General features: G+C 36.0%; 2 protein-coding genes across 5 annotated transcripts; both read left to right on the plus strand.

Moving 5' to 3' along the window:
* The first annotated feature begins 301 nt into the window (after positions 1-301).
* On the plus strand, positions 302-13274 carry LOC103994163 (calmodulin-binding transcription activator 4). 4 transcript variants are annotated; one of them, XM_009414486.3, is made up of 11 exons: positions 302-678; positions 1611-1736; positions 1845-1960; positions 2971-3059; positions 5876-5921; positions 7568-8075; positions 8714-8844; positions 9631-10316; positions 10449-11040; positions 11641-11934; positions 12907-13274. In XM_009414486.3, the coding sequence occupies exons 1-11, from the start codon at positions 660-662 to the stop codon at positions 12928-12930; spliced, it is 2631 nt and encodes an 876-aa protein (XP_009412761.2). In that variant the 5' UTR covers positions 302-659; the 3' UTR covers positions 12931-13274. The 4 variants fall into 4 exon arrangements, with proteins under 4 accessions (XP_009412761.2, XP_009412758.2, XP_009412760.2 ...); XM_009414483.3 differs by having other exon boundaries at positions 393-678; positions 8564-8844; XM_009414485.3 differs by having other exon boundaries at positions 393-678; positions 8657-8844.
* A 3310-nt stretch (positions 13275-16584) lies between these two features.
* Positions 16585-18339, plus strand: LOC103994161 (F-box protein At5g50450). The gene is made up of 3 exons (XM_009414482.3): positions 16585-17121; positions 17238-17400; positions 17485-18339. The coding sequence occupies exons 1-3, from the start codon at positions 16832-16834 to the stop codon at positions 18169-18171; spliced, it is 1140 nt and encodes a 379-aa protein (XP_009412757.2). The 5' UTR covers positions 16585-16831; the 3' UTR covers positions 18172-18339.
* The last annotated feature ends 2923 nt before the right edge of the window (positions 18340-21262 follow it).

The raw sequence follows: 21262 nt of genomic DNA on the forward strand, positions 1-21262 counted from the left end.
TTTTTCTGACGCCATATTGAAACGGATTTTAATAGATACACTACATTAACATTTGTAACTCCATATATATATATATATATATATATATATATATATATATATATATATATATATATATATATATATATATATATATATTATATGTATACCTTAATGCAAATAAATTGGGGTATAAATATGCAAATTCTAAAATTGGAAAGGATAAATACGTAAAAAGGAACCCATTATAATATATGGAAGTGGTTGTGAAGTAACGATCGTCAAAAGTTAATGCAGACTTGGGTAACCATCCACTTGTCGACTCTCTCTGTCTCCCGCCGTTTCTGTGTTATTTCTCAGGTATAGGTATTAAATTTGTATTTGTTTGAGACCCTTCTGCCGTTGCCGTCGTTCTTTCGTCTCTTCTGCTCTGCCCCTTTAATTCACGTTTAGAAGAGAGAGAGAGAGAGAGGAAGAGAGCGAGAGGGGGGGCGAATTTAGTTGTTTTGTGTTGGTTTCTCCTTCCTCCGCGCTTCTTCGGCGCTTCCCCTTTGCTTACTCACCGAGTCGGTAGACCACTGTTGGACTCCGCTGTTGTTTCTGCCGTCGGGATTTGATTCCTTTCCCCGCAGCTTCAGCTCCCTGCGATCGGATCCGAGGCCGACTCCCGGAAGCCGAGGATGGGTATGATCCAGGCGGGTTTGTTCCAATTTCTTTTTCTTTTCTCTTTTCTTTTGCTTTTAGGCTATGGCTGCTCCTGTAGGTTTCTTATTTCTGCGACGAATAAGAATTTGAGTGGAGTTTGGTGGATACTATCGGAACAGGAACTTAGATTCTTCTTTGTGAATGGTTTGGCAAAGATATTGATTCCTTAAATAACGTCGGTTAACGTCCAAAATTTCGACTTTGTGACCTTTTTGCGAATTGGTGCTCATCTAGTTCGCCTTCTTTTTCACTGAACCGTGGATCACAGAAAAAATGGTCCTGAAAATTCAAGCTATGATCGTGCTTCCGAGACTATGGATGTACTTCCTAGTTCTGCTTCTACTGCTTTTGAAACGGTCAATGAGTACCTAAATAGCTTGAATTTTGCATGTCTTTGATTCTTTTCTACTTAAATTAGGGGATCGATTTCACTTTGTTTCCTGAAATTTGATTTGTGTCATTGACATCAACCTACCTGAGTCGATGCAGTTTATCTCTGCGCATCAGCTGTTGTAATTAGTAAGTGACAGAATGCTTATGCGCTGGACGGTCAACTGGGGGAGAATACTTAGGTTGCTGAAATGTATAACATGTGAAGTCAATTAAATCATCCAGCCATCGTGTAAACATTCCAACAGAATTCTGACATATAGGCACGGTCAGTCTAGGTTGGCACTTTTTTGCTTCTTGCATCCTTCACTCTTTGGGGACTTCTGTTCATGCAAGCTGATTGAGTACGTACATATCATCAGCATCTCAACAATTCTTTTAGATAGGTCGAGGATGTCAAGTCAAATTAAGGAACAAGTGAAATTAGATTCATAATTTGTGGAACATTTTAAGTATTTTGTCATAATTAGTACGGATTGACTGAATATTGGGATTCTTCAAACAAATATAAGTTGTTTTCTCTCGTGTTGTTACAGGATTTGATATAAATAAGTTAAGTGAAGAAGCCCAGTCCCGGTGGTTGAAGCCTGTAGAAGTTTTATATATTCTGCAGAATCATGAAAGTTTTAAGATCACCCAGAAGCCTCCTCAGAAGCCACCTAGTAATGCACATACTCTTCCGTATCTTATATGTACATTATGATGATGTGCTCAAATAGGGTCATCTTCTAACTACGTCAGCACGGTGCTGATTTGATTTCTTCTGACAGGTGGTTCTTTGTTCCTTTTCAACCGTAGAGTGCTTCGTTATTTTCGTAATGATGGATACTCGTGGCAGAAAAAGAAAAATGGTAAAACTGCTCGTGAAGGTCATGAGCGTCTTAAGGTATGTGTTGATAGCCTTTCGATATATTGATGCTTTTATTTTATTTTATTTCAAGTTCTACGAGAAGTGTTTTTTCATAATAGAGCCATAAAGTTTCTGCAGAGTTTACCTTGTAGTTTATCCTTTACTGGTCATACTTAGCTTGTCTCCTGTCGTATAGCTGTTTATTGAAAAAATAATTTATAAGCAAAACTGTTACACAGCTTAAAGATTTAGCATCTCAGCCCAAAATTTTATCTTCTTCAATGCCGATTTAAAACCTTGTAGAAAATAGAAATAACTTGGATAGTGCCACCATATCTATTACCTTTCAATGAGGTAATAGATATGGGAGTTAATTTCAAATATACCTATTAATCTTGCATTGAGGAATCTTTTAGACTGAAACAGGTGATAAGGACCTACAACTCAAAAATTAACATGAAATTCAAGCTTATTGAATTATACTGAGGTTTCCACAATGAGTACCTCCATAGCAAGGTTTCGGATCTCGACCATACCAGTCTGAATCAGTATTTACCGGCATGACCAAGTATTAGTGTTAGAATATATAGCTTAACATCAGCATGATACTGTTTATCCTTGTTTTTGTTATTATTTTATTCAATGATATCACACAATATAAGTTAGTATACCGGTATTGGACCAGTCCAATAGGAGTATCAGATCAAGATTTAAGTTCTTTCTTCATAGTATGAAACTTATACATAGAAAATAGTCAGTACTCAGCAGTTATAAAATCGAGTTGTGTGTTTGGCACTAGTACCATTTTTAACATATCACAGAACTTATTACAGTTCTTGTTAGTTTCCTTGTCCTTTTTGAAAGAACTAGATCCATATCCATGTTATCATCTGGGGTCAAGTTGTTATTCATCTTTCTTCATTCTTTCTGATGGAAAAGTTCTGATTTAGTTATAATTTTATTACCATTTAGTTAACAGCAGTAATACTACTGTTCTTGATGTGCTTTTTATACATCGTTCTTGTTATATGTCCTTTCATGGCTAGGTTGGGAACTCTGAAGCAATAAATTGCTATTATGCCCGTGGAGAGAAAAATTCTTGTATTCAGAGGAGGAGCTACTGGATGCTGGATCCGTAAGATTATCAACTCTAAGTACATCTGGAGAACTAGAACTATTACTATTACCTCTCCTTTTGTAATTCTCATCTGGATCCTGCATCATGATAATAATATCTAATTTTAGCATAAATAGGATCTAATAATATCTGATTAGCTATTGCCTATTATGAGCAATCTTCCCTGAAACATGAAACAGTTGCCAAAGATTTAGATACTAAGTAGTAATGAATACAGGCCCATTTTTGTGATAATACTAAAGAATGCCTCATTCTATGTTTGGTATATTGTGTCATATGAGGTTGGACCAGTCAATATTGATCGGTTTGGTCAGTATCTGAATCCCTAATGAATATCAGATGACGTAGATGCATTGATATGTCAAATCTTGAAAACTTTGGTATTATATGACGTATATCTGACAGTAAAAAAATATATTTTGGGCACATATATTATAATGACAAATCTTGATGTTACTTAATGCTGTTAAAAATTTGTAATTGCTTATCATGATAGATACTAATAATTAATAATGTGCCATCACTAATTCATTCATTATGAAAGAAATGGAGATATATTTATTAAAGAATATAGAGAAATAGAAAGTATGATTCAGTATCTAAATCCTTAACTTATATTGTATGATAAAGATGTATTGATATGTCATATCTTGAGAAAATTTGTTACTAGATGACATTAATCTGACAGAAAAATATTTTAGGCACATTTATTATAATGACTATGCTTGACATCACTTAATGGTGTTAGAATATGTAAATGCTTATCATGATAGATACTAATAATCAATAATGTACTACTACTGTCTCTAATTTATTAAAGGATGAATCAATATGTGAGGCTCATGTCGATGTGGAATCCGAGAATAGTCAATATACACAATTTTATCTCTATATTCATAAAGAGATTATTTCTAAAATAGTGTGATAAATTAAATATGTCTGTACACAGCCCATCCCTAATTTATTCATCATGAAAAAATTGTGATGTAATTCTTGAAGCAAAGATTTTAATTTCGAATAATACCGTCCGTACTGCGCGGTACGTATCGGTCCACCAGTAAATTGGTACACGAATCGCCTACTACCGGGCGGTATCAACCTAGCTACTCCTTGGCTGCGGCGAGGGAAGAAGAAGCGTCGAGGGAGAAGAGGGAGAATGTGCTAAAAGAAGAGGGAGAATCTGGAGAACCTCGATGCTTTCCGATCCGACACCACCCTCCCCCGACGATCCTGATCCAGAAGGTAATGGAGAGGCGACGGCTTGGCTTCTTCTTTGTTGAAGGCTGGAGATACCTGCCGCCTTCGTCGCATTCCTCACCGAAGGCCGAAGGCGTTTGTGGCCTTCGACACCTTCGCCAAACGCCGTAGATGAGGAGAAGATCTGTCTTCTCCTCGTCTGACGCGATGAGGAGAAGAAAAGGAGATGACATGGCCGAGGTAGCATACGCCTCCTTTTTTTTAATATTATATATATATATACACACACCGGCCGGTACACCCTAGCATATCGGTCGGTACGCTTGTACCGTATTGTATCGAGCAAAGCTTGAAACATCGGTACGATACGAAATTATGAATTTTGTCTTGAAGAATATGGAGAAATATTTTTTGATATGAAGTAAAAAAGTGGCAATTAAAGAAGAAACAATATAATTACTTTGCATGCTTATATTCTATTTACATTATAAGTTAGTTCTGGCCTTTTAACCCCCAAATAAATCCAGTGTTACTTGGACACTCAACTGGACCTGAGATGTATTAACTGTGTTGGATGTGGATCCAAATGTTGGATACTCATCAGTCATGACTTAAATTCAATTTATAAAGTGAAGGAAGTGGACTTGTTCAGCATTTAAGCTTCTTTGAGTGCCATCTCAAAAGATTTCACATTCTCAAAACATTGATACAATAAGCATCATATACAATCCATCAAAGTGATATCTTTTTAAGCTGCATTGGATACTCAATTATATGTTTGACTTTCTCATTTACTTATCTTTTTAAATCTCAAAAAATGTCATGTGCCTGTGAATATAATCCATATTTTGATACTAATTTTTGGAATGTGGATTATGGCTTCATGACTTTCCACAGACATCTTTGAAGTGAGAGGATTGATAGATAGTTCAATGGCTCTTCAATATATATGCATCTTGAAGTCTGTGTTGACCGTTGATCATGGCTGACCAAGTTCTCTAGATATCATGTTAATAGTGGATTTTCTTTTTTATTTTATCTTCTGCTTCAGGTTTCTCCTCTCTGTAAGGTCAACTGTGGAGTTGTTGTTCTGCTAAGTATATTTTTTCCTTTTTTGTTCATTGGAGTGATCAGTTGCAATTTTTGGTTCTGGAATTTAGCTTGGGTGTGGATGTATATAATTCTGTGTACACTCACTAGTCCTTCAGTATATAATTTAGCTTGGGTGTGGAAATATATAATCATAGCCGAATTTGCAACTGTGACAACATCCTAGCATAGCCGTTCCTCTTTATTCTGGTAGAAGTACCAATCTTTTTTCATAATTGTATTTTATTTTCACTATATATGCTAGTTTACATCCCATGGTGGTATTGTGATTGAATTCATGGTTGTTTCCTTCATACTTCACTAAGAATAAATAACAAGATAGGACTAAGAGCTTTACTAAGTTTGAATAGCAACTCAATGGGTAACAGCCTGTGGTACTAGAACAAATTCCTTTCTATTGAAGTTACACTAGTTGGTTGAACTGATTTATTGTCTAAACTTGATCTGGTTTTGCAACCATATTGCTGTATTCACAGAATTTTTATAGTGTGTTTACTTGTGTTCAGGGCCTACGAGCACATAGCTCTTGTACATTACAGAGAAATTATTGAGGTTTGTTATATTTTCTGCACATACTTTTTTTTTCCGTTGTTTAAATTATAATTTTCTGAAATGAGTAAGGTAGATGATAATAATTTATTCAAAAAAAGAAGCGAGTGAACTTAGAAGGGGTCTCAGAGTAAACACTTCATCATAGGAGGCAATCAAAGATCAAAATGTCTATTCCTCAAGCATGCAGCTAAGAGACAACCTATCCTTTAGCACTCTCCTTGGAGACCTATTTTCACATTTTTCTGTGAACCTTTGCATGAATTCTGAAATGCTACTTGATCAGTTGGTTATGCTCTTCAGTTTTCAATTGTTCTACTTAGTATTGGTGGTGCTACAGAGTATCAAATAAAACCTGGTCAATCCTGTGAATTTGAATTTATATAATTAAATTACTTGACAATTGGATTAGATTTTGAACATTATATGATTATTTGTATCTTTGTTTTTTCATTGGAAAAGGTGGCAGGGCAAATGAAGTTATGGGTTCCGTAACCAACTGGAAAAAATATATTATTTTTATCCTATACAAACGGGAATGAAAAACAGGTATACCTTTTCTAGAAATATGGATGAATGGAAGTTTAACTCCTAAGCGAGTACTTTCCGATGATTCTTATGATTTAATTGGTTTATTTATCTCTTCTCTGCATGAAGAGGAAGAGGATGTTAATTCCAAAAATTATAAAAACAGTATACCCCTTTCAAATAGGTTAACTAATCTAAACAAAAACAAAAAAGAAATTCCATTGAAATTTATTTTTATAGACCAATTAGAATTACCTTCTAGTAATTGTTTCAAAAGTCCAATATACACAAATTCTTGGACCTTTTGAATAAGAGTAAAGAAGATATTATGAGAATTGAATATTTTCACATAGAAGATGTAAAAGAGATATCAGAAACTCTACAAAAGCATTTTGCAATTGATTTACTTAAAAATGGGTTTTCATTTAAAATCCATTATAATTATTTCATCTTCTTTTTCTATTTTTCTTTTTTAATAAAAATATAAGGAAATATTTATAAAGAAAAAGAAGAAAATTTGTTTTTAATCGTTTTGGCACAAACCATATTTTTGTGGAATGATCATAATCAAATTAATGTATCTAAGGAAGAGGGATTTATATGTGAAAACAAAATGTGAATGACTTCAAAGCTTTCTAGCTGTAGCCCTCAAAATGATTATGAGTACAAAATGTGAATAACTTTAAAGATCTCCAGTTATAGCCCTTAAAAAGCTTCCTAAACGTCAGGTCAAAAGTATATCTATGAGATATCTGAACGTTGAGTGCAAGCAAAATATTTTTCATTATCGAATGAGTTGAGGGTTGAGTCTACTATCAACTGGGCTGTCATCATGAAATCTATAAATTCATTTTGATTCTCGAATTTTAAAATATGAATACAGAACTTTCTAATAATGGTCCTCAAAATAACTGGAAAGATATTAGATTAAGATCAGCTTTTATGAAGATTATTTAGAGCTCTTCTGTATTCTCTAAACTGAAAGTCGAGTGCAAATTTTCTTACATAAATCATCATTATTATTATGGTTCTCATTCCCTCTTTGACGTTAGCATGCTGCTATGAAACAATGTTTAGTTGCAACATCAAGTGATTTAACTATAGTTTTCTGTGCAATCTAGGGAAGAAATGTGCCTGAATCAACCTCAAGCATCTCAAATGAATCTTCTTTGACATTGAGATATGGTACCAGTGTCAGTAATGATCAAGCACAATGTTTTCCTTCTCACACTAGTGAATTTAATGAACCTTGTCAGAATTCGTGCAGTCCAGGATCAGTGGAAGAAGTTAATTCTATATTTGATAGAGGAAGTAATGGAACAACCCTGTTAAATGGAATGGAGAGATCAGAATCTTGTCACGAGTTACGGCTGCCAGAGATCAATATAGCACTGAGAAATATTGAAGAGCAGTTAAGTTTAGATACTGATGATGAGGATAGTTTTGTTTGCTCCAAAACGGAACTACTTCGATGCAGCAATCAAAACGTGGAAACACATGGTTTACAGATTCTGAATCATGAAACAAGAAACCCCCAAGAGGAAACACATCAAAATTCATTTGATGAATTTAAACAAATGTCAAATGGTCATATCGAAGATAGCATGCATAATCTGTTGAATAATTCAGGTATGTGTTGTTTGATCTAGTTGGATAAGTTTTGATTGAAATTTCTCTTGGTTAAGGTAGGTAGGTATATATTATTTGGTGCTTGATTAACTTAACTAAAGAAAATAGTTCTACACAAAAAGAAAATTTTATCAGAATTTAGGAATCAATCCTTTTGCCCTTTATTAACTTAGTTTAAACTTTAAACATTTATCAGCGAATGATTTAACTGCCCTTTATGATAGCTATTCAAATTTTGAATTTTTTTTTTATACTAGTCAATAACTATTAGCAGTTGATAGTTTTCTTCACTATATGAACTTGTTGCTGCTTTTAGTTATATCTTTACAAAGAATGAATTCCCCAATCATGAAAATTTTATTTAACCTGCCAACTAGCTAATATTTGCATATTATAAGCTTCTGAGTTTGACATTGACATTTTATACCTTAAAGATGGTCTAGTTCCATATGATCGATGATGGTTTTGTTTTTACCATTGAGCATCAGATAATCTTAGATGGCTTCATGGATCTCCGTTTCAGCAAAGCTATTCTTCTGAAGCAGATTATTATGTAGCTAACCACAGTTGTATGAAGCTAGGGACGGATGAAGCTCCCATTTCAGCTGAAAATAGTGCATTTGCCTCCTACCATTCAGATATATGGTATGAGCAGAGTCAATTTGAAGTGCCTTTTGGAACAGAACCGAGTTTGACTGTGCCACAAGGACATCTGTTTACTATACGTGAAGTCTCTCCTGAATGGGCATTTTCTTCTGAGAATACAAAGGTATTGATGAAGTCGATTCCATGACATTATGTAATGTTGTGCAAGCATGCTAGGAGTTGGAAATGAAAAATCAAGATCCACAGGATATTTTTCTCATTACAATTGTGGTTACATATATATGATGATAAGTATTTAATTTAATCATGTTTAATTATGTCTAATTGTACTAACAATATGAAAGGACCTAGATAATGAAATAATGATGCAGAATATGCATAGCTACTTTCATGATATCTTATGCAAGAACAAATTATATGGCAGGAAGTGTCACAACCTGGGCTTGATGGCCTAACTGACCTATCAACTTCGTTTGGTCTAAACCATTGATCAAAATAATTAAGTTGAAGTTTATAATAATACATTCATCATAACTTTATAAGTCAATCTTAATCTTGTTCACTTTCGATATGGGATTAATCGGGGGTGTTACAGGAAGTGTCTCAATATGTAATAAGTTTATTACTTTATAATGTGTACTTTTAAATATTCAATTTTGTATTAACATCTTAAATATAGTATAATGTAATTCAGATGTAAGAAAATATGAAGAAAGATCTAATACATTTTACTTCAATGTTTTATTTATGACCAAATTTTAATTTTTTGCTATTATGACATATTCCAATTATTCTTTATTTTGTATACATAAACAATTGAGCATATGAAAAATATTTGGAATTGCTATCCTTTTCTACTACCAGTTGGTTTGAATTCTCATCTTTAAGAGAGTAATTTGTTAGATAATATTTCTTCATTTCATCTCAACTGGATATCATAATATTGCAGGTTTTAATCACAGGAAACTTTCTTTGCAGTCCTTCAGAGTGTGCATGGGCTGTATTATTTGGAGATATTGAAGTTCCACTTGAAATTGTTCAGGATGGTGTTTTACGTTGCCGGTCTCCACAGCATATGGCAGGAAAGGTCAAACTGTGCATTACATCTGGCAATGGGAAACCCTGCAGTGAAGTACATGAATTTGTATTTCATGAAAAGCAAGAAAGAACAAGCTCCAGTAGAGCCTTATCTCCAGCGGATGCAATAAAAAGCTCCAATGAACTCTTGTTGCTTGTCAATTTAGTGCAGATACTTTTCTCTGGACATAGTACTGTAGTTTCTCAACTGGAGCGTGAACAAGAAGTCAATCCTTCATGGGAGAAGAAAAGACTGAAAAATCAGTTGGAGTTGATCATTGAATCAATCCTAGTTGAGTCAGAGCCTCCAGAAGTGATAATAAATTTAGTTCTGCAAGAACTATTAAAGAATAAATTGCAGCATTGGTTAACATCCAAACATGAGGGCAATCCTGATGAGGGTTCTGTGTTGTCCAAGCATGAGCAATGCATCATACACATGATCTCTGGCTTGGGATATCGGTGGGCCTTACACCCAATTCTTAACTCTGGCACGTGCATAAACTACCGTGATTCAAATGGATGGACTGCACTTCACTGGGCTGCTAGATTTGGAAGGTGACTGAAATCAATGAAATTATTGATTCCCTTAGACTGACCTAGAAATGACATAGTCTGTCAAAATAATTTAAAGGAGAAGATATTGACCTAAATCATAAAATTTCAAACTAACCTCTAATAATTTTGCAGGGAAGAAATGGTTGCTGCACTGCTTGCTGCTGGTGCTTCAGCTGGAGCAGTCACAAATCCAACCTCAGAAGATCCAGCTGGCAAAACACCAGCTTCTCTAGCTGTTGATAATGGTCACAAAGGTCTTGCTGGATATCTTTCAGAAGCTGCACTAACTACTCATCTTTTTTCTCTTACAACTGAGAAAACAAAGATTTTGGAAGGGTCTGCTTCTATGGAAGCTGATAGAGGTGTGGACAACATATATGAGAGAAGGGCCCACTTGCAAGGTGGGACGGAGGATCAGCTTTCACTAAAAGATTCATTAGCAGCTGTCAGAAATGCCACTCAAGCTGCAGCCCGTATACAAGCAGCCTTCCGTGCCTATTCTTTCAGGAAGAATATACAAAAAACTGATATACTTCAAGGCATATATGATATATTTCCTACAGAAGTCCATGGACTTTCAGTTGCATCCAGGTCGCATAAAACTCTTTTTGGTTATCATGATCAAAAGTTTGATAAAGCAGCTGTATCAATTCAAAAGAACTATCGACGTTGGAGAAGACGCAAAGAGTTCATAAAACTGCGTGTTAATGTTGTGAAGATACAGGTTATTGAACTTTTCATTTTTATCAATTCATAATTGAGTTATCACTTGCACAAAATTATTGAACATAATTTTTATCCGTGGAAGAAAATTATGTTATTTGTGTGTGTGTGTGTGTGTGTATATATATATATATATATTGTAAAATAAATATGACCAGATTATTTAAAGTTCAAGAATCTTAATTCCTGATATTAGTTTGCTAGAGAGATTGGCACTTGGAGGTAGTAACTATGGAAATATAATTGTTTGTAAATCAAGTCAATTATAGTGCATCTGAGGCATGAAAATTGATCCTTGTACATCATACTTTTTTTTATCAAATACCAAGTTCTTAAACAATGTTGTACCTGAGTTTAGTGTGCTCACAAGTTTTCAACCCATTGAGAAGAAAATTAAAACTGGAATCTAAAAAATTCTTGCATCTTCAAGTTGGACAGAGTACTTGATGGTTTTTTAGAACTTTTAAAATCATTAACATGGTAAATTATTTTAGTTAAAAGGATGGTGAGTATATACTAGTTGGTTGCCCTTTCATTAAACTCTCAGGGAGTATGTGTCACTTGGTGTCGCATTCATTTTATTTTCTGTTTTCATTGGCAGACTCATGTAAGAGCTCATCTAGCAAAGAAAAAGGAGAAAGAATTTCTTTGGAGTGTTGGTATACTAGAAAAGATCATGCTAAGGTGGTATAGAAAAGGAGTTGGCTTACGAGGGTTCCGAGCTGAACTGGAACCTATTGATGTGGAGGAAGAAGATGACGTAATCAAGGTTTTCCGCAAACAAAGAGTCAATAAAGCTCTGGATGAAGCTCTATCAAGGGTCATATCTGTGGTGGATAGTCCTGAAGCACGGTTGCAGTACCGCCGGATGCTCGAAACCTACCAACAAGCTAAGGTATAAAAGTTAATATTCATATAACACCATATGCTTTCCCAACTGCTGTAACAAACTCCAATGTGGAGGTGGTGATATACCATTGAACCAGCATGAAGAATGAAAGGTTCACATATATCATGTAGTATGAAATTTTGCATTGACCATTTCTATTGGAATATTTTAACTATACTATCGGATCTTAATAGCTTTGTCAAAAACCAGGTGATTAGCTTTGACATTGTGATTGCAACCAAAGCACTAGTGTCTGGGCTCTATTAGAGTATATAAGCCACATGTTAATGTGGATTTGTGCTAAGCAAATAAGCAGATTCTGTTTTCTCTTGCTGTTGTTTTCTTTATTTAATTTTCAGTTGAGACAAACATGTCCTTGGAGGTCTTTGGTTGCACAAATCATGAGCCAATGAAACTGAATAATTCTTAGTTGGGAATCGAGAATTTGAGGTCCAGTTATTGGTTCTTATTTCCTCCAGAAGAATCCTAGGAACACTTTGATGGTTCTCAAAACTGTCATAGGGATCCGATTTGCAAACTGGTTGGCTAGGTTAGCAAAAGATAACAAATATACTAGGGTTTGGGTTGGGAATCCTCCAGCAGAGCTGGACTTTTTGGTTCACTCAGATGTGAACGATGATGTTTTGCATAGTTCTTCCTCTTTTGACTAAAGTTTAATTTTTTTCCTTTTGAAAAAAAAACTGTCATAAATGTTTTATTGAAACTATTGTCTACCTATTGAAAAATGTAAAGCACCTTACAGAGCAAGTAGCGAAATACAAATTCATGACTGCTGCTTCCCATGTTCTTTCCATCTATTGGTTCGCATATAACAGAGCTGACATCTTATTACGAAGTTTTCATTTTTACCCAAAAAATTAATTGTGTTGTTGGCAGCGATATCTATGACAACAGTTTATCTTTTTGTGGTCTGTACATGGATGATAACTTATGCCTTTTCCTTCTCTTTCTGTGCAGGCTGAGCTAAGTCAGTGTGGATAATGTAACCACAGATAACTTTGAGCGTGGAAATACCATTACAACATATTTCACTTACCCGAGAAGATCGACTGAAGTTGATCAAACATGTAGATATCAGTGTATGTAATAAAAATGGCATCTTTGTTCCCCAGCAAGGCAGTAAGCTCTTCATTTTGTTAGTGCAAATGCATTCTAGTGGTTGTGATGTGTATAACTGTTTACATCAACATATGTTTGCTTGTTAGATTAATCTTTGTATTAACGATGTGTATATTTATGTTCTCTCAATTTGTATAACCATTCTACAAAAATGGATTGTAGAATATTATAACACTTTTAAGTGATATAGAATATTATCATGTGAATTTGTCTCTCCTATCCTCTTCACAACAGTATCAGTTAAAAAGATTAGCTTATAGTAAGTACAAGATTTAGATGGTTGTTGTTTGGAGATGCCAATCTTCTCAGTATCTTAAGATTTCCTTTATCATTCAGAACTTCATTATCTGGCTATCATGTCCTTTTCCAACTATTCAATGATGTGAACTTTCATAATTGTGGTTCTTAGAAAATAAATTATTGCAGGGATGGAGAATGAGCTATGCCAGTTAGAAAATTAATTTTATATTTTGAATGCTCACCGAATTCGTTTTTTTTCCTTCTTCTTCTTTTCTTATTTCCTTTTTAAGTTTCCTTGAATGTGAACATTGAAGAAAGTACTTAGCATAAAAACAAAATTAAAGGAAAAAAAAAAAAACATGAATCACCACTAAATTAACAAAAATGTGTTGAGCTAGCAAACAAGATTTAGAAGAGGGTCGGGCCTTGGAAGAATCAAAGCAGCATGCAGTACAAGGTAGGATGACAGACATAGGATGCTGCCCTTGTTCCTGCTCTTAACATGTAATTTATATGGATGTAGCTGGTGCCAACTTGTTATAATTCTTGTGTTTCATGTCTTTTCAGGTACCTCCAACGAGTAAAGCACGAAGTTTGGATGAGAGATCGATGTCGAGCAATATGATTCCTTACATGCTTCAAGCAACAAAGAAAGAGATGAGAAATAGTCAAACACTCCCACATGTTCAACTTGCAGGGTATATCTATCTTTTTTAGTATATACAAATATTCTAAGATGGTGATTGATCCAATATTTTTTAGGAGGAGATGTTCTTTGGATTTGTGGAGGGAAGCATGACATGTAAAAGGAGCTACAGCTCCTGTTGCTATGTATGACACCTTCTCCTCTGCTAGTGCTCATTTTCGTGCTTCATTTTATTCTCTTGAACATGATGCTTTATCATAGATCACCAATACTTACAGTGGGCCACATGATAAGTTTTCTAGGAAGCAATTATCACAAATAATAATAATAATAATAAATGCCTAGAAAACAACCTTCCATCAATAACACCAACATCCACCTTAATTGTGATTAATTGGTCAACTTACTTCTATCCCTTAGTATAAGCAACTGGATAGAGTCATGGCCTCATGATACTTTAGTGATGGAGATTTTGGTTATGTGAGACACTGATTTGAAAGTTACATTTGAGCCACCTAAAAATTCAAGAAATAGTTTAGTTAATTATCTGCACAAATTATTATGTATAAACATATTCTTAAAGGGATGAATTTGTTTGAAAAAATTTACTTTTGTATCATCTATATGTGATATTAGTCTATAACATCGGTGGCTTCTATATTAGTAGCTTCATGATCGATTTAGTAGAGGGTGTGTGTTTCATCCAAATCCTGATAGTATGTCTAAAGATATAAACATCTCATTGATTTTTAATTATATTTCAGTCTAATAGCATAGTCTTTAGCATCACTAAGTGAAAAATTACAGGATATCAAGGAGATTTGAAGTAGTCGAAACTTCAATATATATGCTCCTTTTTCTTAGAGAGCTAGTCCATAACTAAAGGTTTCCCAATACCAATAGTAATAGAGATGAAAATTTTAAGAATCGATGTAAGTAAATAGAGAATATTTGAATAGTTTTACCCAAATTAAAATTATAAAAGAAATTGATCCTCTCAAATTGAAAATCATGATCCTAAGATCAAAAGAATTTATTTTGAATTCTAAGTCTCAAAGTAGAAAATAAAAAATCTAGCATCCATCAATAGAATTTTCAAGAAAATAAAAGTTTTACGAGGCTCAATTCTTGAAAGTGAGGACGAGAGGTCTAAGAAGGAACAAAATACAAAATACGATTTAGGAACAAAACAAGACTCAACATCATCCAAAGAGCGACATGCGAATAACATTACAGTATCACATGAGATGCATCTGTGCATGGTAAAAGGTGAGACCATCCGTCGAGACCAATAAAATCTAACTTGGAGGAGATCAACGGTGAGGAACAATCAGTGATCACCACAATCACTAATGAGGAACCTCTACGAACAGCAAACAGATATAGAAGAAAAATTATTTTTATTTATAAATAATTAGATTCAGAGGCTAAAATTTTAAAAATTATTTAAAAATAATAATGATTTATTTAAAGAACTTATAAATATGGTAATTAAATAAGATGTGATAATTGATACTAATAGTGAAAGGAGAGAGAGAGAGAGATTCTGAATAAATTTTTACTAGAAAATAAGAATAAAAATTTAAATAATGATGATTTATATTAATATATTACCTTGTACATATCTCAATGACCAAAAAAAAAAAATTCCTATAATTAACCTCACATTGTTGGAATTTGGTTTATGACAGGACAATATCACAAAGAAGCAATTCTTGGTAGAGTTTTCCTCAAACAGTAGTACTAAGGAGTAGATTTCCTAAACCATTATATTTTACCAAATTATTTCTAATTAAATTTAGATTCCACATCTATTGTATAGATCTTGCCCTCATCAATAATCTAATAATCTGATAAATTAAGAAGAACATGATTCCTCAATCAGTGCACTCACCAATTCCTAATCGACAGGCCTTAAAGTATCTATCGGATTCATCAAAACAAGATTAAAAAAAAAAAAAACACAGAAACATATAGGAGAAAAATAATTGCAAAAAACTAAATTTCATCATAATTTAAAAGTCATAAAATATCGATTGCCCTCACTAAAATGCCTAAAATATATAATAACTGTTTCACTTCCTACACATGAAGAAAAAAAAAATTATCCCAATCTAAACAAAACATATCAGAAAATTGTCATGCTTTTCCTGAGTAATTTGTGGCCTTTAACAAACTCTTACCCAAAACCTAACTTAATTCACCTTCTCCACTCTAATTAATTAACACCAGCAATAATTATATTTGGAGCTTTTCAAGTGAAATCCACTGCCCATTTCAGAAAACCAACCAACTTTTCTAGTTGCAAAAAATCTGGCCACAGATTCTCTTACCTGAGTTAGTTACAACCGTTTCGATTCATCGGCAGTAACCGCCACAGTTAATAGATTCTCAAATCTATCGTTGCATATTGCGCGGAGATGGTCTTTGTTCTTGCAAGGATACTGTTAATAATATATGGATGGTCTTTTATTTCCTTTGGACTAACACAAATTAAGCCACTAAATCTGGCCTCCCATGGTGGAATCTAAGACGACAACCTTCTTGCCTAATCCTAATGAGGAGTTGGTCAAGACATTAATGTGGTAGGGGTGGATCAAAACTCATAGGTAAAAGCTTTGATTTCGTTGTTATGATTCTGGTGTGACTTCAATCCTACCGTGTTTCCACCACCAGATGACGCCCTTCTTCCATGGAAGGCAAGTTTCATGTTGGTGGTATCTTCCTTTGCGGGAGTCTACTCCGAGTCGTCCACGTCGGGATTCGTATTCTCAATACAAGTCATAGATACGATGGTTGCTTCTTCTCCGCCTATAAGAGCGCCTTCCTTCGCCGCTCGCCTTCCCCTCGGCCTCGCTGCGAATTCGCAAAGCGACGATGAACACCAGAAGGGCCTCCCAATGCCTGAGACCCCCAACGCAGATCAACGACCACGCGGCGTGCAGGAAGCCGTGCAAGAGGAGGCGAGGGCCGCCGACTCTTTCGCAGGGTCTGGAACCCTGCGCCCGGAAACGGCCGTGGTCTTCGGCCGTGCCGGCGCCGGCAGCGACGGAGGAGGAGAGCGTCGATTACTTCGACGGGCTTCCGGATGATATCGTCGTGTCCGTGCTCTCCGAGCTGAGCTCCTCCGCTGATCGCCCGTCGGATCTTATAAGCGCCCTTTTGACGTACGACTACTAATCTGGCTCTTTTTTCGCTTCTCCGACATGTTTGATAGGCTAAAATTTGAATCTTTGTTCGATATTGTGCATAAAAAACTGATTTTTGTAGTATCCTGCGGCAGGTGTAAGAGATTTCATGTTCTGGGGCACCGCCCTCTGGTGTTGTCCAAGGCCGGGGCCAGCTGCATCGCCGTTCGAGCCAAGTCATGGTGCGATTCGGCTCACAGATTCCTCAAGCGGTGCGTGGATTGCGGGAATCTCGAAGCGAGCTATGTTCTTGGGATGGTATGTTTCTCGGTGAACTTGTGGTATTGGAAGTGAAGAACGTTTGGGAGTTGGATTCAAGTTTTGGTTTTTCTTTGGAATCAGATTCGGTTCTACGCTTTGGAGAACAGGGGGAGCGGCGCGGCGCTGATGGCCAGGGCGGCGATCGGATCGCACGCCGCTGCGCTGTATTCGCTGGCGATCATCCAATTCAATGGCAGCGGCGGGTCCAAGACTGACAAGGATCTGCGAGCTGGCGCCGCCTTGTGCGCCCGTGCGGCGTTCCTCGGACACGTCGACGCCCTCCGGGAGATCGGCCACTGCCTCCAGGACGGCTACGGCGTCCGCCGAAACGTCACCGAGGGCCGCCGCTTCTTGATTCAGGCCAACGCCCGGGAGCTCGCGGCCGCCGTCTCGTCCTGGCCCGCGTGGCAGGAGCAACGCCGCCAGGCTACCGCAGCGGCGGGCATAACGTTGCCAGGGTGCTGCCCGCTCCTCAGCGACTACGGCTGGAGCTTACCGGCCCCGGAACCGCATCCGGCGAACCAGTTCCTGGCGGAGTGGTTCGGGGCGAGTGCCGGCGCGGCGGGCGAGGGTCTGAGGCTCTGCTCCCACCGTGGCTGCGGGCGGCCGGAGACGCGGCGGCATGAGTTCCGGCGGTGCTCGGTGTGTGGCCTCGTCAACTACTGCTCGAGGGCGTGCCAAGCCCTGGATTGGAAGCTGTCGCACAAGGCCAAGTGCAACCCGACGGACGGATGGGCCGCGGTCGAGGGCGGCGCTGCCACCCACTAAAAGAGAGAGAGAGAGAGAGAGAGAGAGCAGTGTTCTTGCCACTTTTTACATGGCTCTTCTTTTTTTTCCTCCATCCATAGGATTAAGCTTACTCCCAATAATTCAGGTTCCATCAATCTCTCAAATATTATGGCTGTTCTAATTCAATCTGAGGTTTCCTTATGAATATATTGTGATCCCTGATCCTTAAAAGGATCACCATGCTAGAAGCAAGATTAGAGTGAGAGAGATTGCATTCTCATATAATTTCCACAGATAAAGTGAAGAAGCTTCCCTAATTCAAGATTGATCGCTGACAATTCATGACATCTGCATGTAAAAAACAGTGAGGTTAAGGAGACGGTGGAGCTACAAGGAATCCAAAGCTGGAAGAGAGATCAGCATCCAATACTCCCACAACCCACCAACCTCTTCTTCCTCCTCTCCTTTAGTTATCGAGGTTATTATTGTTGGTGGTCAAAAGAAAGAAAAACAAAAAAACAAAAGGTGGGATTTGGTTCCCAGCCAGCTCAAAAAGCCAATCCAACTTCCCCATGGTCTTTCCTTATCTTATCCCTCAGTGAATTCAGCTCCACCAAAGGGTCAGCAAGTGGGAGTGGTGATGCTTCTTCTACTTGTGGAGCTCAGTGATGAACTGATGGGATGTGAGATGCGAGGGTGAGCACTGACGCACCCCTCTTTCAGATTCTTTCCCACCCACCTTCCCGTGTACTGTCCTCTGCCTGGCTGCTTTTTTCCTTCTCTCTCGTTCCTTGTGTTCTCTCTCGTTTCCTTTGGACTATTCTCGCATGGCGATGCCACCAGTTTCTTTCATGGATTAATTACAGAGAGAGACAAGAGGAAATGAGTTGCATGTTCTAATAGGCCTACCGTGTCAGAACTTTATTTTATTGGGTATCCTATGTGAAGTATACTGTTGACTTTGTCTTCCTACTTAAGAATAATGGATTCTAGCGTTTTAGGTGTTGGCATAGAAATCTAAAGGCTGTGTGACAAGATGAGGGCACAAGGTGGAGGAGGATGGAGGAGGGCGTCCAAAGGTGGGAAGGTGGTGGTCAGTAGCAACACTATCATGTCGCACACCATGACATGAATACTGTAGTTGGAAAGAGAAAGGGTAGTGTGTGTGCGTCTCTCATGCTTCTGTTCCGTGGGGTTGAGTTACAACATCCAAAGTGCTTCCACCCATTCATATCTCAAAGTCCTTGATGAACACAAGGAATCACTAGCCAAAGTACCTTGATTGCAACCATGAACAGTAAATGTTCTCATCACTTAATTCTTGTTATCTCGAGGATAAGAATTTTTTCTAGGGTGCATTTGGTAACATGAAAAATGGATCAAGGATTGAGAATTAGAATTGGCTTTTTTTCATCATTAATATTATTTTGTCAACATCGAAATCCTTTTATCTTGTATATGCTTAGACTAATAAAAGGTCCATAATTACATAATTTTGACTTACAATTTGTAAGGGTGATCACTCTCAAATTTACAATTCACTGTCATAATCTTTATATGATCATACAAAGAAAACGCTCTGATTATATAATGATTTTTACGCTGAAGGAATCGCAAGACATTTATGTATTAGAGATATTTGTGAGTCAAAAATTAAAAAAAGAAAAAAAAATATATTAGAGTGTTTATTAAAATCTTCAATTATGTCACACATAATAAGCAATTTATCTAATTTCTTTGTGGAATAATAGAATACTTTTTGAAGTAATATATACTTAGAAATGTACTACACAATATTGAGTTCCTACTTAAGCTTTCAATTGTAATTATATGCAACATATTTCTTTTGTAATTTTTATTCTTAAAATCAAATTAATCTCTTGAAAGTTACATAACAATTATGTAATTCCCATCCTAATTTACAGTAAAGATTCAATCTTGTTTTAATCATTAAAATAGACCTATTGTGATTCAATGGTTCATTAAGAAGATGGCCTTTTTTCAAAACAAAAATAAAAAAAATATAAGGCAAAATTAAGCAAAGAGAATGTGTTTTTCTTCAAAAAACACACTAGAAAAAAAATATCATAATCTTTTATCTTATCTCCATTTTTGTTACAAATTATAAATTATGTAACACGACGATCTACTAGCTTATCATGTTCCTTTGCTCCACCTTTATTTACATTAGGCTATATAATTCAGGTTATAACCATATGGAAAGAATTCCTTTTCTTCCCAAATACTAGTCAGTAGCTATATGATGTCATTTGAATTAATTTCAATAATATAACTTTTTCTATAGTTCAACCAAAACATTCAACATTAATTATATACTAAAGATCATACATGTTAGTAAGAGAACAAGAAAACGACTAACGCAAGAGTTAGTGTGATGGCAAGCGTGAGAAGGTAAGAAAGATCTCAATGAGCATGAGTAACACTTTGGATGAGGGGGATTTAATGGCACCGAATTAATGAATGAGAAAGCGACATATGATATCTATAATGATCATTTAGTTGCATCACCCACAAATCTCAACTATGTCATTTGATGTTACAACTCAATGATCAATTTCGAACATAATTGTCTATCTTGTCATCGATATATCTCAAGTGAAATAGTGCTCAATTACTCACTTTATATAACCCATATGAGAGACCTATCAACCTAACTAAGTAAAAGGAATGTATCTCCTCAATATTATTCAGTTATCATATAAAATTTCTCCTTATGTTTATCTGTACTTTTAGGTACTAATTTTATTCTCAAGGAACACATAATTTGTAGACATCTATACTCTACCTCAATTTTAGTTGCCTCGACAAAAACCAACTCTATATCTTATGAGGAAGCCATCTTGAATCGACTTGTTCCTATTTGTTTAATATTTTGATTTGTCATATGTCTCGGATTGATCTTCAAAATTGGCTCCATCCAATGATTTTTTAGAGAGGTCAATTATTTTTATTGTAAAAGATTTAACTAATAAGATCTTAAAATCTTTACCCAATATAGTGCTTGCTAAGGCTGAGATTAGTGGTGATATATAGTTATTGCATATCCAGTTTACAAACAAGATTAAAACAAAAAAAAAGGTTTAACATAATAAATAAAACTTGGAATTCC

The sequence above is a fragment of the Musa acuminata genome, chromosome BXJ3-8, assembly GCF_036884655.1.
Source record: "Musa acuminata AAA Group cultivar baxijiao chromosome BXJ3-8, Cavendish_Baxijiao_AAA, whole genome shotgun sequence".
Taxonomy (NCBI): domain Eukaryota; kingdom Viridiplantae; phylum Streptophyta; class Magnoliopsida; order Zingiberales; family Musaceae; genus Musa; species Musa acuminata.

Bases quoted from the DNA above. Each gene is read 5' to 3' on its own strand.
- LOC103994163 (XM_009414483.3), top strand. The intron at 1,737-1,844 runs GTAATGCACATA...TTCTTCTGACAG, and splicing joins GCCTCCTCAGAAGCCACCTA to GTGGTTCTTTGTTCCTTTTC. The intron at 11,041-11,640 runs GTTATTGAACTT...TTTCATTGGCAG, and splicing joins TTAATGTTGTGAAGATACAG to ACTCATGTAAGAGCTCATCT.
- LOC103994161 (XM_009414482.3), top strand. From the start codon at position 16,832: ATGAACACCAGAAGGGCCTCCCAATGCCTGAGACCCCCAACGCAGATC. The intron at 17,122-17,237 runs GTACGACTACTA...ATCCTGCGGCAG, and splicing joins CTTATAAGCGCCCTTTTGAC to GTGTAAGAGATTTCATGTTC. The intron at 17,401-17,484 runs GTATGTTTCTCG...CTTTGGAATCAG, and splicing joins CGAGCTATGTTCTTGGGATG to ATTCGGTTCTACGCTTTGGA.